Raw genomic sequence first — 17274 nt, forward strand, 5'->3', positions numbered from 1 at the left:
CCCTGCAAGCAATAGAAATAGTTATATGATGCTTTCCAAATCGTTACCTTCCTTTTCCTTCCATAAGACGCAAAGATTGTGCTCTAATGCTGTTTTATCTGGTCTTCGGAAGAAAACTGCTCTGACCTCTTAGCAGTTGCCACTTGACTCATAACAGATATCTCAGTGATATCACAGCTCTGCCACACACCAAATCCTTTGCCTGTCATTTTTCTCATGCGTGTTAGTGATGAATGTTTTTCCCTACATAAGACATCAGTTAAAAGTTTGGAACTGCTAGGGAGGGTCATCCCTTGCCAAGGTTAAGTGATGCATTGCTGGAAATAGGAGCTACTAGTGTTTCTTTCACATATACTGTTCATCAGTGCTTAATCTTCCTTTCTCACCCCCAAACAAACAAAACTACAGCATATCCTTGAACAGCAATGTTTTCTGTGAGGTGGAGATCGGGCAGGGGGAAATCTTGGTGAAATTCTTAGTGTATGCTTCTGCTTTTCTCACTAGAAACTTAATCTTATACACAGCCTTGCCATCTTTGAATGGTGTTTGTATAAGAGCTGTGCTAGAGAGTGGGAGGGGATTGTGTGTGGTAAGTGTTAAAGTGCATTCCATGTTGTTGTTTGCATTGAAACTTCACTATTTCTAAGCTCCCTTTTCCCAATCTGTAAAAACTATTATAGCATTTCCTTCCAAACCACAAAGGTATTGGAAAGATGAGCTCATTACACTAAATTTTTTTGAGATTCTGAGATGAAGGGCACACTTGAAGTGCATATTGCTATTAAACTGTTGCTTTGGTTACCCTTTAATGAGGCCTGAAGCTGTATTGACTTAGAGGGATTAGACAGTGAATCTTTCCTTCCTAAAGAATCATAAATAACTGCTAGCAGTTATGTTAGGAATCTCAACAACTATGTGGTGGCAACCAGTAGACTGGTAATTATTTACTTATTACAATGGTTCCTCACTTCTTGTCCTGTGCTCTTCGATCATGAAGCTGTCTCTCCCCCACCCCCAAGTTTCTAAAGCAGTTGTCTAAGGCCATTTCTTTGTTTTATTGGTTCATTCGCTTATTGGCTTTTTCTCACAATGTTTTCCCCTTCTTCCCATAATTGCACGCTAAAAAAAAAATATATATATTTTTTCCTCCCTTTGAATCTCATAACCCATTCATGCTGATGTAGTTTAACAGCTATACAGGTGGATAAGAGAAAGGCCACTTCCTCATCTATACCAATTTATTGTCTGCTTCTGCAGGCTAGAGCTTTGAAATATTCTGTGTCCACAGGTTTGCCTCATAAGCTCACAAGAGTGGGGAACGAGCTGACCTGGACTCCTGTGTTTCCTTTCTCCCTGATGTATTTGCTTGAGAGGGTATGTTTTGTAGGCCAAGCAGATAGGGGTTGTACTGTGAGGGTGACAGAGCATTGGAACAGGTTGCCCAGAGAGGTAGTGGAGTCTCCTTCGCTGGAGATATTCACAATGCATCTGGATGTGATCCTGAGAAATATGCTCTAGAGGACCCTGCTCGGGCAGGGAGGTTGGACTAGATGATCTCCAGAGGTCCCTTCCAACCTAAACCATTCTGTGATTCTGTAAGACTCTCAATTTTCCACCTCTAAATTGTGATCCTAATTCTTCCTCTGTTCTGCTCTGGCTGCCCTCTGGGTTATACCAGAAAAGCATAAACTGACCCAAAGGACTTAACACAATGTATTTAGTCTTCAAAGAACTTTAGAAGTGTTAATTGACTCTAAGCCCTCTTCAGGATTTTAAGGTTAAGATGATAAGGAACAAATGTGTGAATAGAATTGAGGATTATTGAGCACTTCTTCAGCTGGCTTCCCCAAGTTAATGGCATTAAATTGGCTCTCCCTGTTCTTTTTGTGGATTTCTTTCATTTGACCTGCAGTAGTAATCCTTCAACCCTTTTTATTTTCTTTCTTTATTATTTATTTATTTGTACCCGTAGCTTCTTCAGGAAATATCCTCTGCCAAATGTTTGAGTTGTGTTATCCTTTAGCCATTTTAATACTTTCTATTCCAGAGCTGGTGGTAAATTTACTTTTTTCTTCTTCTTCTTCTTTTTAAGTGTGAGTCACTTATTTCCATGTTTGAGTTGTGATATATCAAACCAGTCATTCTTTTGAGGTTTTGCTAGTCTTTTTGGAAACTGTATGCCAACTTATAGGGTCAGATTTTCTTTTTTTTTTTTTTGTATAGTTTTTAGTTGGAGATAAAAGCTTTCTGATTAAACTGAAAATCTCAGGTAAATTAATTCCTACTTTAACACTAATAATGCCTTGGTACATCCGTGATTTCCACCTTGACTGTCCCTACACATCATGTATAAACACTACTCAGCAGGGTGGCTGTACTGCTTCAGTGAGCTAGGATTAATGACCTTAGGCCTAAAAGAGAGTATAAACTTTAAAAGGAAGAGTAGCTGAATATGGAAGAAATTTGTGGTCATTCACAAATGGTTTTTGTCAGAAAAAAAGTATGGACACACACTGTAACTTCAAACTACAGCACTAAATAAAATCCTTAACACAAGTGTGCCATGGTGAAGTTAAAAATGGCATTAGAAATTCTTACATAAACAGTAAGCATTGAAAACTGAAAATAGCAACCACCATTTAGGTGGAATATGTATTAAACGCTTGCCTGTAACTGTGAGAAATAATTGTTTCATGAATATAGACAATGTTGGCACTTTTTAATGAATACAAATGAAAGGTGATTGAAGCTTGCACTTTATACTGCCAACAGCTGTTGCAGACAAGTTACTCAAATAACACTGAAATCTCACTCTCTGTACATACACAATTTTCCTTTATGGATAAGTGGCAATGCCAAAGAATATATGAATTTCATATTTCTTTTCATAGTGTGCTCGAGTAAGTGAAATATACTACAAAATGGCATACTGTGGGGAGGGTGGGTGCTAAAATATTCCCCTTGATTAGAGAATTTATGTTGGAAAGAGTGGGAGCAGCTGCTTGTTACTGGAAGCATTGCATTCTGCACCTGAGGAGCACTAACATAGATTCCCCCCTGCATGCAGCCCCCCTTCCCACCCAACCATAAATTCTGGTGAGCTCTAGAACAAGCTCTTAAGTAAGTTGAATCCGTTTGTCAGTTTATATCTGTGACTTAAACAGGTTCTTCTTCTGCGATCCTGCTCTAATCACTGGAAAAAGACCTAATATCCATTACCCTTTGGCAAGACTTATTTCTCTCCACTGATTTTTAGCAAACAAAAATCAGCTCAGTTCAGTGCCTGAGGTCAGATGCATCCATGCCCTTAGTGAAAGTGTACAAAACATCAAAAACAGTAAGAGCTCTGTTTTCATTGAATTGTGCATATTTTCCTTTAAGGGATAAGCATTCTAAAATACTTGAAGAATATAAGTTACTAACAGCTTTCAGATTCCCAAGGGAACTTTTTTAAAAAATTCACAAATTGCATTTGCAATAGTACTGATTATAATCTTTAATCTTTCTTTATTAGATTCCTCAGGCACTAGGGTTCGAGTGCTGCACGTAGCCTATGAGTATCCTCGTACCTCTGGTTGCATCTGTTAAAAACTTTTTCTATACATTACTTACATGTAGAATATCCTAAATATCTCTTGTTCATGTGCAAACACTCATATTTAGTGAAATAAACATGGAAATGCATTCCACCGTTATGTGAACTAAGTCCATAGTAATTCATATTCATAAGGCTTTAGATGTAAGTAACCTAAAGAAGCAGTAGGAATTGCCTATGATTGCTCTAGTGTGCTCCTTCCATGGTGTTATATGCTTCACCTTGACACATAAGAAAACCAAACTTGAGAAATTAGGAAATAATTTCCCTGGAGGAAACCTTATACCTATTTTATCTATAAGTAAAGGTTCATATTCATATCCTTTTCTGTTTCATTTTTTAAAATCTTATTTGATGTACCTGAGTGTCTTGATTACCAATATGAATATTCAGTCCTGTTTGAGTCCTATTTAGTTCTTACCTAGCCTCAAAGGCACCCTGGAGCTGTGAAATCTACAGCATAATTATGAGTTGTAAGAGTTTAAAAAAATATATATTTGCTAATACTTTACTCAGAAACAAAACTTATTTTCATGTCAAGCAGAGTCCAGGCTTTCGATGTTCATGGAGTGCACAAATATTCATAATAAGTTTGCGAAAGTACAAAGAGTTCAAAAGCTGTCATGAGCAGCATGCAAGTCTGGTACTCTCTTGTCCTGCAATAGAATGATACAAAATATCTTTCAAATCATGCTAACACACTTTTTTACTTGCATATATCTGCAGTTAGACACAAAAATAAACTTTAAGAATAAATTCAGGATGTCATTAAAACTGAGATGCTTTCTGTAGTCAAATAATATCCCCGAAACGACTGCACTCGGATTTGATAGTGCCACGTCTGAAATTTTAACAGTTCACTCATTTGGGGAATATTATTTAGCTACAGAAATCACCACAGTTTTAACTAGATCATGGATTTAAATTTGGCAGGGCAACAGCATTTATTTAAGAATTTACGTAGGGCTGGAATACTGTCTTTTAATTAAAACTTTAAAAATCTTAGTGTTAAGTGAGTGTATAGAAGGGCCTGAAGGCAGATAGGACCTGATTCTGTACGACAGAAAACCGTATCCCAAACCAATGAAGGCATGGGCTGCAACCATAATTTTCTTCTGAAGAAAGATGTCTTCTACCCTCTTTCTCTTCTCTTCCCCTCCTGCATATTACCAGTTGTTTAAAAATTAAGCTAGGTTCAGTGCACGTTTGCCAATCCCAAACGCTTGCAAAGCACTTATTTTGGAGTTTTGACATCGTCTGCAAACTCAGAACTGAGTGTTCAGGTTTTTAGAAAGAATTCACTTATTCAAGCATGTTTAGCGGCTGTATTAAAAAAAGAAGGATGAAACAGGTGCATTGAAGGCCCCTAACCTAGAGAAGTGTCCAGAAAAATTGTTTCCCTCTCAGGCACTGCAATGGGAACTGGTAATACTGTTCTGATCCCTCTCCAGAAACTCTGCTCCTTCCTCCTACTGGATAATGAGGGGAAAAAAATAATTGACTCTTGCGGCTGGTTGAGCATTGCTCTTTCATGGGGTTCATCTTGATCCCTGCAGGAGCCAGCCTGTAAAATACAGCGCCAGCATGTTGTGTCTCAGACATCCTGCTGACAGTACTATGCTTATCTAATCATACTAATATTGACATACGACTGCTTCTCCTTTATTCTGTGGTAACCCTTGTTCTTTAGCTACATATAATTTAGTGCAGATATGTTAATATAATCTGAGGTACATTTAAAGATCATCATCGGGTAAAAGAAGTCACTACTAGATGTGTTCCTATAAAACATTTATTCTGTTTCACTGGTGATTTTGAGACTTCAGAGTTGGTTTTGATCTAATTTTAGAACAATACAAAATTTAAATTCTGAAAATTTTTTAAAAGACGTATAGAGAGTAGCTGAAATATTTCAGTTTGAATTTTATAAATGTATAAATATGTTTTGATAATGCTACACTTCAAAATAAGGCTACCTTGAAAGAGAACTCCAGACTCCTAAACCTCCCTTTTCTTATAAAATGAGGTTTCACTGATATGAAGGTATAGTTGTTTTTTGGTTAAAATAAATAAATAAATATTTTTAAAAATATTACAAAAGACCAGTATTTTTTCCAGAAGGTGACTGTTCTGGCAAAGATCATTTGAGCAGTGGGAGGCATCTTAACAGTGAATACTGTTGTCTTTCTTAAAAGATTATTATTTTTTATCTCTGTATTCTGTACACTTATCTTGCGTACTCTTGAGTCACAGCTGCTATAGGTTGGCTCAACTCTCCAGGGACTATATCGCTTCATACCATCGAAGCTGTAGCCTAACAGCTACTGGATTTCTAAGTAAGAAGCCTATATTTACCAGCTGAAAACTAGAGATGGGCCTAGGCTAAAACTGCAGATTAAAAACAGCTTTAAGCTTTGACTCTAGAAATATTATCTGAAGAGTCTTGGCCCTATGCAAACAAGGTGGGAGCAGATAGTATTTCTAGACTGTCAGTGGATTTTTTGTGAAGTTTTGTTTTCTAATGAGCAGCTGTGCATGGAAGATCCTTTCCTCTGCGTGTCTCCATTAAAAGTAACTCATGTTCTTGTTATGATGAAAGACCCTTAAATATCTATGTATATATGCTGATTCTTGGAAAAAAAATAGTGAGAATTTTCATTTGCATATTTCATTATAGAGATTTTGTTTTTAAAGGTATATGCTTAAACAATATTTAGTTCTAAGTAGGAAATGGATAGCATATCTCTTGTCATAAACAGAGTATTTTACAGTTTCACAAAGAGATCTAATGACTGGCTAGTGAAGAGTTGTGGAACAGGTAATGCCTTGCTAGGTGAAACCTATTGCATAATATTAATCTTTTACATGAGTCAAGCTTCTCAGGATGGTAAACAATATGCAAACATTACTGATAGTGCAACCTCAGAAAAGAAGCAAGTTATGACCGTGTTACCATAGCAATACCATTTCACAAACTGTGGTTGTAAATAGCAAATAAATATTTTTTTCTCCTGAAAAGATATCACTCTTCTGAAATACCCCAGACTGTTGGATTTATAACGTAGGGAAGTATTAGGAAATATATAAAGAAAGCAAAACTGCGAATGTGCCACAAGTGGAAGCAAAGTCTAGTAGCACATACTATACTGAGTTTTCTGTGATGCATGTTTTCTAAAAAACTACTTAAAAGAGAAATACTTCAATAATTGAAGGATGGAAAGTGTTTGAAGAATATGCATAATGTACAAAGTTTAGTATATTTTGTATTATTAGTAACATGCCATCAAACTAAAATTATTTTTGCTGTCCAGGGACAGTTGCTCATAACTCTTTTAATATCCTTTTATATTTATAAACAGGGAAGAGGAGGCCTGATGATAATCTTTCTCTATCATATGCTTTATCCCTGTGAACTACAAGCCAATAGACTCAAATCAGATGACACTCACCTAGACTAAACTGGAAGTAACTCCCATTGAATTGACTGAAAGTTATACCTCTTTTGCACTTTGAGGTCCGTCCTGGGCCCCATCCACTATTGAACTATTAAAACTACAGAATCAATACTGCTTGCAAATCTTGAGATTCCACTTTTCCCTTTGAATGTTTTAGTGTACCAGTATAAATGATTTTGGCCAATGTGCCCTGAAGGAAAAATCCCTTTTAATTCTGTAACTTGCTTCAGAAACTTTTCTGATCTGATATACATGGTTGTATTTCTAGTGCCATACTATGAGCCTAAGCTTTCAAAAATGAGTCAATATCTGAAAATTTATGAGATTCAGACTTTTTTAGCTTAAGACATTTAAATGAACCAGTATGTTTTGTATTTGGCTTCTGTGGCTTTGAGTTTTCACAGTACACTTTGCCTGTGTTCCCAGAGCTCTAATCCTGAAATTTCCATATTTCAGAATTCAAGGGAGCCACAAGATTCCTAAGGTGGCAGTACTGAAAACTATCTGCTTCAGCATACTATTAATCTGTTATTTTTTTGACTGGGAGGTACTGGAGGTTATTGTATAGAGACTATGAATGTTAGAAAGGGAAAATACATTAAGGGGGAATTTGCTAGAGGTGACAGTCCAGTGTTTTTACATATTTGTCTAGATACTTGCACTAGAAAAATCCGTTACTAGGGATCATTACATTCAAGGGTGTTAATTAAAAGATATCATCTTTTATTATCCAATTTAAATGTGTTAATCCAACTAAGTTGAAAGAAAAAGGGCAGGAATGTTAATACAAGGGATGGATGTGTGTATTTTAGCTACCGAACAACACAATGCCATATGACTACTATTTTCAAATAGGTTATTTCAGTTGGCTTGAATGAAAAAAACCACAGGGGGTTCCTCTGACTCTGAGATATGTAAATAACAAATAAGATTAGAAACCATGCTGACTTTGATGTAAGTGGCTACAGCTTCACTGAATTTCCTAAGACAAACCTACTTCATGGAGAGGATTTGGCCCTTTAGAAGATTGCAAGAACTGATTACATGGTGCTGTTGTTCATTGCCAGTCACCCTCTGGCATGCAGGCACCTGGTGGTGATTTATATGTGACAGTCACGTCACACAGGTGTAAATAACAAAGCAGGGAACAGAACGATACTGAATCAGGACCGTGAAGTACTGTTGGGAAATATTTGGTTTACAGTGTAAGAACAGGTTATTCTTTCAGTTTGAGAAAGAGAATTTGGTTCTGAGAGAATTTGGCTAGGCTTTATCAGAGCTGACACGAACAAAAATCTGTCTTTCTGATTGGGTCCTTTCATCACAAGAATATACACAAATGTGAAGTAGTCCTTCAAGTGCTATATGCAGATTGAAAGGTACGTGACCCCTTGGGTCTTATGTTAGTATGCCCTTCTAGCCCCTGTGGTCCTTTTCATTAACGTTCAGTTTAGAAATATCTTTTTTCTTTTAAACTAAAGGAGTATAAATACATCACTCCTTGAGGAAAAATGTTGGCCTTCTCTTAAAAAGAGAGCATAGTTTTCATTCTCTACAGGACTGACAACAGAAAACAATTCTTAATGGTTACAGGAATTATCCAGGTAGTCCTTGAACTCTTCAGCATTATACAAATGCTGAAAACTCAAGAACTAATGTAAATATAGGTTTAATTATAGTGATTTAAATAATCCTTTATATTTCCATTACTGATAAAAGGAAGTCTATGAAATGACAAATTTTGCAGTTAACCCTTTGGCCCTGCATTACACAGCACTGACAAATCTTTTTCATGCATCAGCAGCCTGTTTTGTTTTGCTTGTTTTAACCAGTTTGCAGTTGTTTCCAGTTTATCTACTAATTTTAAAGACTTTTTGAAAACATAGACTTTTCAAATTTCAAAACGCTTTCAATAATCGACTGTCATTAGAGCTGTTTTTGGAAAGAGACACACTGAAGAAGAAAGTATAGGAGGCCCTAGTTCAGCTACCGATGTAGCCACTTCCTAAAAAGGTACCTTGTGATTCCTTTAACAGCAAAGGAAACATTGTGCTGATTCCTCTGGAAGAGATAAAAAATGTAAATATAGAGAGGTGGGTAGAGCGGAGCGTCTTCAGCCACTGCTGGTGGTACAACCACTGTAGGTGGGGACTGATTTGGGTTTGGAACAGCTTTGCAGATTTGGAACAACCTGAAGCTAAATCATGCCGGGGCTCTTTTAGCCTCCACCAACCAGACATCAGGGAAACAAAGTATCCTAATTTTTCAGATTCAATTTCTAATTCAGGAAGAGCAATGTCTATGTTTTCCAACAGTAGAATTTATGACTGTAGGCTCTTGGGATTTTTCTGAGAGCTGGTTATACTGCTGGCATTTTTTTTCTACTTGATACTTTGTGCATTGTGGTGTGGAAATTGTTTATGAAGAATTTATCTAAACAAGTTTCATTTCTTGAGAAGTATCTTTAACCATGCCTCCTTCATGTTGCTGTTACCCAGACTGCTTGGCACATGTAGTGTAGAATTATGGTTTCAGGCTTTAGGAAAATTTAGAACTGGGGCCAGCGTCTCATCTCATCTAATTTAGCACAGCTCCACAGAGAGCTGATTTAAAAATATATCTCTATAAAAATATCCCTGTAGTGGGCAGTATTAAACAATTCAGAGACAGCACAAGAAATTTCATAACAAGCAGTTATAGAATAACTTGGTAGTGGTAGACGCTTCTCCTGAGCTGGAGCTGTGAGTGCTTGGCTGTTGTCCTGAAGCATGAGGGTTTTTATCTAAACCGCTGGAGTGGCAGACCCTAGGAACGTGGTCGTGACCCGTCGCAAATTTCCTAGTTTTGTTTGCTTGCTTGCTAAAAGGACCACATGCAATTACACTTTTTTTGTGTGTGTGAGTGGCGGATTGAACCTTCCTAAAAAGCTAGACTGGAGGCAAAGCTGTGTCTCGGCCTTTGGGAAGGAGGGGGCCCGAGGGAGGCGAGTTGCCTCACCCAGCGCCAAAGGCAGGGCTCGCTCCAAGGTCCAGGCGCCTCGGCTGCGGGCGGGCGGGCGGGCGCGGGCCGGCGTTCGGCAGGTCGCGGCGGGCGCCGGGGCGGGGAGGCGCGCGCGCGGCAGGTGCGCGTCCGGCAGCAGCTAGCGAGCACGCGGCTGCTTTCGGGGAGGTTCAGGAACGGCTGTGCGCGGGGCTGGCGGTTCGGCCCCCTCTGCCCCTGCGCGGGGCGCCGCCCTCCCCGCCTGCTATCAGGGCTGGGGCTGAGGCCGACACGCGGGTGGCGGCTGCCCGGGCTTTTCCGTGGGCCGGGAGGGCAGCCTGACCCTCGGCAGCGGCCCCGGGGCCGAAAAGCGGGGAGGCGCCTTCGCGGGACCGGCAGGGGGTGGCCGCCGCGTTGGGGCTTTACTCTAAGGCGGGAAGGGTGAGGGGTGCCCGCCCCGTCGGTTGCCATTGGGGGGGGGGGGGGAAGCGCTACACGCCCTTCCCGCCCCGTTTCCCCACTACGCCCCCCGGGGAGGCGAGGCGAGGGGCCGGCCCGGGCGCCTCTCCCGCCCCGCGGAGCCCCTGGCGCGTGGGCAGAGGCGGCGACGGCGCGAGGGCTGTGCGGAGGTGCTGCGCGGTGCTGCGCGCCCAGCGACCCTCGCCGAGTCCCGCGGGGCCGGAGATGTCCCCGCCCGCGGCGGCGGCGGCGGCGGCCTTTGCCGACGATGTGCTGCGCGTCTTCGGGGCCAACCACAGCCTGTCGGCTGGGCAGCTCTCCGCGCTGCTGCGCCAGCTGGGCGCTGCGCCGGCGCTGGGCGCCGCGCTGCCACTGCCCCACCTGCACCACAACCAGGTACCGCGGCGGGGTGGTGGCGGCGGGCGCTGGGTTTGCCGGGGTGCCTGTTCGGCTCCGCGGCGGCGGTGAGGGCCGGGCTGGAAACGCACGCTCAGGCGCAGGGGCGCCGCGCGGGCAGCTCCTGTGTTGTTTAAATCCCGCTGCCGTCGTTGAAGCGGTGAGGGAAGGAGGGAGCAAAGGTCTGTGGCGGCGCTGGGCCCGGGTTGCGGGCAAAGGTACTAGCCCGGTGGGACCAGCTTGCAGCAAGGAGGGGGAGAATCGCCATCCATCGGTGAGCGGCTGTGCGCGGAGCAGGGGCTGCCTGTGGGCTCTGCTCTGCCCTTTCACTGCTCGGCTCTTACATTGGCGCTTAGGTGAGTAACATCTGGGCAGCACCAGAAAGTATGTGGGAATCTGCTGGCTTTTCTCCACAAGAGTTACAAGCAAAACTTTGGGACTTTCAACAACATAAAATCATCATGTGATAACAAGGTCTTGATTATAGAAAGGTCTACTTGTGTAAAAACAAACAAACGAAAAACAAAAAAAAACCTTTCCAGAAATTTTCGTATCTTTTCTCTAAGTTAAGGACAACCTGTACGCTCATAAATGCGTATGCTACAAGCTTTTTTTAAAATGTTGTTAAATTTACTGGCAAAATGTTTTCGGAATAGCTATCGCTTTTCAAGAAAATACTCTGTTTAGTGACGTGACAAAAAGATGCAGACCTCATTGCTACTTTTAAAGTCTACAATAACTTCATATTTTTGTAGCATCTTAGAATAGTGAGAAGTGGTAAGGGGGAATCTTTAGGCTAGTGGAGATTTCGTGTTAAGTCAGTTGTTAAGATGAAAGGAAAACAAAGATGACTTTGCTCTAATTTGATTTAACTCCTTAAGATACGGCAGACACATGCCTCCAGGGACCTTGAGAGCTTTTCTTACATTTGGAATTTGGAACAGTGTTCCCCTCCACCCCTGGCTTGTTCTGCAATGTAGACAAACCCTGAACAGTCTGCAGCCTCCATTTGTCTAGTGCGCAATTCTGATGTCTTTATCCTGAGCAGAGGTTTAACTTGGAGTTAATGCCACTAAGATCAACATAGTATTCAGTGTAAGCATGTCAATATTTGCCAAAGACACTGCTTCCATTTGAAATTTCACAGATCGAACACTGTTATACTGTTAAACTGCTGTGTTTTTTCAAAGAAAGCTTATAAACGTTCCCAGCCACATGCGCTAAATACAAGTTTGCAGTGTTGAATATGGTTATGAAAAGAGGCTTTCTTTAAATGTATGTGGAAATGACTAGAATCCTCAGTCCTTGGGTTTTTAGCTCTGCACAAACACGTAGCCCTCGTACACAGGCTTTGGCATAGGCTACAGGAAAAAAAAATGTAATGCCTCTTCTTACTACTGTAGATTCATATTCCTCCTAAGTCATTTAAAGTTTAGCTGAAGTGATTAAATATTTCTACAGGCCTGCTTCAGTTGTGTCCTTTTTGAAAAATATCTAAGGTACCATATTGAAATGTGTATTCTTTTATGTTAAGAAGTTGAATTCCTTCTTAAAATTGGTCTTATGATTGCTCAGCCAGTACTGTTTAGATGCTCAATAACTGCTCCTGGATCTTGATCCTTCATGTATGGTATACCAATGATTTTAGGCAAATGCCGCCCACAAATGTTTACTCATATCAAATACCTGAGGCTTTTGCCCACAGCATATGTTATCACTTGAAAACACTGCAACTTTTTGTCCTTGTAAGTTTATGATTTAGAGCATCTACCGATTATGATAGAAGACATGGAACCTGAAGAAGTTAAAGTGGCTTGATCTAATTTTAAGTACTGTAGGGCGGTACTCATGAGTACTGCTGCTCATAGCAGTAGGCCTAAGCTCTACTGCTGCTCTAGGAAGGAAAATAAATACCTCTGTAGAGTGATTAAGGTCTTGCTCAGGTAGGCTGAATCATCCACTGAGGCTGCATAAATATCTGACTGTAGGAAGAGACAAGGGTTATCTTAGGCTTTCAGTTCCTAACTCTGATGTCCAGAGCTGGTAGGATGACTCTAGGCCTTTTTCCAACCAAGATAATACACCCCTGCTCTATCAAAAGAGTCCATCATCTAAGCTCAGAGTCATTTTTAGCAGAGAGCTGATCTGTCAGGGACAGGTGGTATAGCACTGAAACACTGGCAGAAAGGAACAATCTCTTTTAGTATTATCCCAGTATTGGTGTTTAGTTTTAATGTTTTGCTCACATAACAGTTTCAGTAGCCCTATGAATCTCACAAGAGAGGATCCACCAGAAGCTGATCCATTTTCTTAAAAAATTGGAAGAGTATGGATGTGTAAACCAGAAGAGGGATGCTTGATTCCTGTTTTCCTTTGATACCAGGTTGACTTGAAAAGATGAGGCAGAAGAAAAGGTGCTTTAATTTGTGGATAATGGTGTTCAAACATATCATAATTGCTTACAAAATTTTATGCAAGTATAACTTACATCATATGATGTCCATGAGGACCCTCATTTGTTTCCTAAGACATGCAAAATGAATTATGAAATATTTTGTGCACTGTTTTGGAAACTCTGTCTCCATTTTCTGCTACTTTTGCCTTCTTTGCCTTTTATCATATATTTTCATAGTTCTCTTTAATTTTCTGTTTGAATTTTCATTGCTCTTTTTAAATTATCCTCTTAATATATAAGCTAAGTCGTATTATCACAGTAGTAAGTGGTAAGTGAGCAGACTCAAATATTGTTCACGGCTGTTTTTTTCCATGTTTTACTGTGAAATTCCCACACATTTTATTCCTACTAATAAGAATAAAAATAACAATTTCAGTTTAATAGATAATGGCATATTTACTCACTGTAAGTTTTATTGTTGACAAGATGTAAAAACACAAAACTATACCTGATCTCATTTCACTGGGTTCATTGTAGAATGATAGTTATACATGTGTATGCTGGAGGATAAAACTATGCTCAGAAGTTTTTGTCAAAGAGTACTTGAAAGGTAAATGGGCATTAGAGATAAAACTTGTTAACGTCACCTTTATTTATGCCTTGGAATAATCAATAGATGCTAATATCACATTCTGATTTCTTTCTCTGACTTTTTTAAAAGAAAACTATATTTATGCACAATCCTTATACGTTATGATGGAATACTATCTCCTGATGTAGTATATTTGATTTTTAAACAAAACTTTTGGTCAAAATAAAATTAAAATCTTTAGTAGTATCGATGATTGGATATCTTTAGAAACTACTTTTCACCTAGAGATGAATCAAAACTAACTCTGCTGTTTTGGACAGAACAGAACCAGGGTAGTATCTGCTTTGATTCTGTTTTTTTGTAGCCTTTCATTAGTTCCAACTTTTGCTCCTTAAAAGGAAGGTGAGGGTCCTGACAGAATTTCAGAGTTATCTTGATCCAAAATCAAGCTCCGAAGTTACCTGGCAAATGAGAAGATAAGCAGGCTTTTGCGTTCTCTTGTATTCTTATTTTTAGAGTATCTTGGTGAATGTCAGTGTTCATGGACAGCTTTTAGCTCCCAGCATGAACAGCTGCTTGGACTATGACAGCATGTGCGCAAAATCACTAAAGCGCACAAATGGCACTTAAGCAGCTTCATCTGGTTTGGCTCTTTCTCCTGGCGTGCAGCTTTTTGAGGGTTTCTGTGTGGTCATCTCCCAGTTCTTCACCTGTGCTTTAATTTGTTACAAGTTGCAGAAGCCATGCTGCTCATTTGTGTCTATTCTGCTGTATCCAATCTCAGGCCAAATTAAAAATGGGAGTCAGATAGGCATGCACTACTTTGCTACTGTGTGGCCTACAGCTCTGTTCAGTCCTTGTGTGGACTAGGCTGCCTCTTAATCTGGCAACATCTGGAAACTGCAGTGCCGCTAGTGACAGGTTGCTGTTGGATATCTTAGCGGTTCACACGCAGAGCACTACAGATAAAACAAAGGTGCAACAAAGATAAGAATATGAGAGAAGATCAGAAAATGAAATGAAAATTTTACAAGATATGAAATGTAGTTGTTTAGTATTTTAGCATATTTTATTATTCTTCCTGTCGGAAGTATCTTTGCATTATTGTTGTCTGAGTACTTATTCCATCATTTCTTTGAAAGTATGTGGCGAGATGAAGTATGCTCTCAATTTATAAAGATATATGATATGAGTGTAAAGAGATCCTAGATAGTAGGGTATCACTTTATTTCATATACCGTCTTAAAAAATTCCATACTACAATCATCTTTGGCAATAGCTCACTAGGAGGAAAGTAAACATCTGATTATGAGTAACCTGATTCATGTTTTGTGTGAGAGTGAATGTGTGTGTGAGTGAATTTTAATCTGAATATTGTGTAATTGTGTAAATTCTAACGATTGAAGTCTCCCCTAATTGGGATGAAAACTTTTTTTTTTAATGACTTTTTCACAGTTCAGGGATGTGATTGGTTATGTCATATCTTCTTCACAACTGTGCATTAAATGCTGGGGACAGTCTCGTTGCAGCCAGTCTCCTCACCTGAGCACTGTGACAAGGCAAACCGAATAGCAGGAGACAGACATGACGGCAGACTTGTTGACCCAGGAGGTCCATCTCAGTCCCCTGTTCCATGAGGCTAAATTACCTTTCTGCTGAGATCACCTGTCCATCTTGCAAAATAAACAGCTTATGTTTTTACAGCAGTGTGGTTGTCATCATGTATTTATCCTCCAAAGATAAATGTGGAGTTTTGCAGGATGCAAACATGGGCTGCTCCAATCCAAGGTTTCCAATAGATTTAATCTTTTAATTAATCCTTTAATTGTGCAAACAAACTCATGCAAGCGTATTTTAGCTCATGGATGCATGTAGGAGTTATGGAGAGTATGAAATGACAGTCCCTGATCAAAGTAATACTAGTAATTAAATAAAACGCTGTTTCTTGTCCTCACGTCAAAGAGCTCTTGTTCAATGGCATTTCTTGCTTATTTGTTTGCACGTAGCCAAAGTTACAAGCCTCAAGCTTACTTAATACATGCTGTGGCTGATTAATATTTTCTATGTGTAATCTGTTCTCCTACTTACTACATGGTTGCCTTGCACTTTGAAAACTACCAAAATTTACTAAAATCTGTTTTCTCCTTACAAACCCACTAGATTATATGGGTTATCAAAATCACATTTTTATGAAATTATATTAATCCCAATATATTAGTATTTAAAATACTCGTCATCCATTCTATATTGCTTGGAACTTAGTGGGTTAAAGATGAATTCTTTTACAGACATTCATGCTCTGTAACTCAGCACTTATTAGCTTGTTTTTCTAAAGGCTGTTCAACGCAATCTTCCAGAAATAGTTCTGTTGAGCCAGTATTACAAGAAGCACGCTATAGGAGTTATTACATTAGACCACAACTGTCATCTTTTTCTTTCACACTGGAAAAATTTGTCACATAATTTGCATTATTTTATACTGCAGAGTTAACAGTAGAATGATTAGATGCAGAACCAATTTAGAAAACTCTGAGTTCATGTCTTGGGCTGTAAAAGACTATTTCTCTCTACAGTGCTTCCATTGAGATTAAATGGAGCAACATACTTTAAAATGAAAAACATTTTCTGTTAACAAGCTATGTTTATTTTAAATGCGAGACTAGGACATTAGCATTGACACTGAAAGATGAAAGTATATGTATGTGGCTTGTAGACCTCAGTTCAGGATTTAAGTAGGTATTTGAATCTTTAAGCTCTGTTGACTTCAACAGAATTTAGGCTTTCATTTAAATTCAAGCATGCTAGAGAAAGGAAAAAAAAAAAAAAAAGCCTAGATGTAATTTGGTTGAAGTCACTTGAATTGGTCTGAAGATTCTCTTCCTTCAAGTTAAATCAGAAATAGTCACATTGAAATGATGCAAGGTGTTTCACCTTTAGTAGTGTGGAATATTTCATATAAAAATATGTGAGATATATATACACACACGTGCAGAGTTTATCTTTTATCTTTTTGGGTGAAAATAACTAATAACCTGCCCTGCCCTGGCCTGATTTAGCACTGCTAAGTACATTTATTCTTGACCCTAGGTATTATTGTGTCCTATGCTAAAGGCAAAATGAAGATCCAAAGTAAGAGTTTGTGTCATTGGAGTATGGCATAGTTAACAATTATTGCTATGAAGTGAATGACAAACACTGGATGTAGCTAACATTTGGACCATTTTGAAATACTTAATTTGAGGAGATAAATATGAAGCGAAGGCGTGAAGTAAAGTGGTCACTTACATGAATAAACAATTGCTGAATTATTAGTCATTTCCTCACATACTCTATCACTAAGATTTTAAGAGTATCTGGTCTGTTCTTAAAATTAATTATTTTGTAACTACATATTATTTTATTT

At 39.3% G+C, this 17274-nt stretch overlaps 1 protein-coding gene across 4 annotated transcripts in view; it reads left to right on the forward strand.

Annotated features, from left to right (window-relative positions):
* Positions 1-17274, forward strand: part of SLC39A8 (solute carrier family 39 member 8) — a 74303-nt gene that overhangs the window by 28666 nt on the left and 28363 nt on the right. Inside the window, exon 1 of one of the 4 annotated variants that reach the window (XM_068942010.1) lies at positions 10301-10884. The exons of 1 other annotated variant lie outside the window; for it this stretch is intronic. In XM_068942010.1, coding sequence (XP_068798111.1) covers positions 10714-10884 — 171 coding nt within the window. In that variant the 5' untranslated portion in view covers positions 10301-10713. Of the gene's footprint in view, positions 1-10300; positions 10885-13052; positions 15660-17274 lie in introns of those variants that run through there. 2 more of the 4 variants (XR_011140906.1, XM_009689347.2) reach the window with 2 other exon arrangements.

This window comes from Struthio camelus, chromosome 4 (genome assembly GCF_040807025.1).
Source record: "Struthio camelus isolate bStrCam1 chromosome 4, bStrCam1.hap1, whole genome shotgun sequence".
Classification (NCBI taxonomy): Eukaryota; Metazoa; Chordata; class Aves; order Struthioniformes; family Struthionidae; genus Struthio; species Struthio camelus.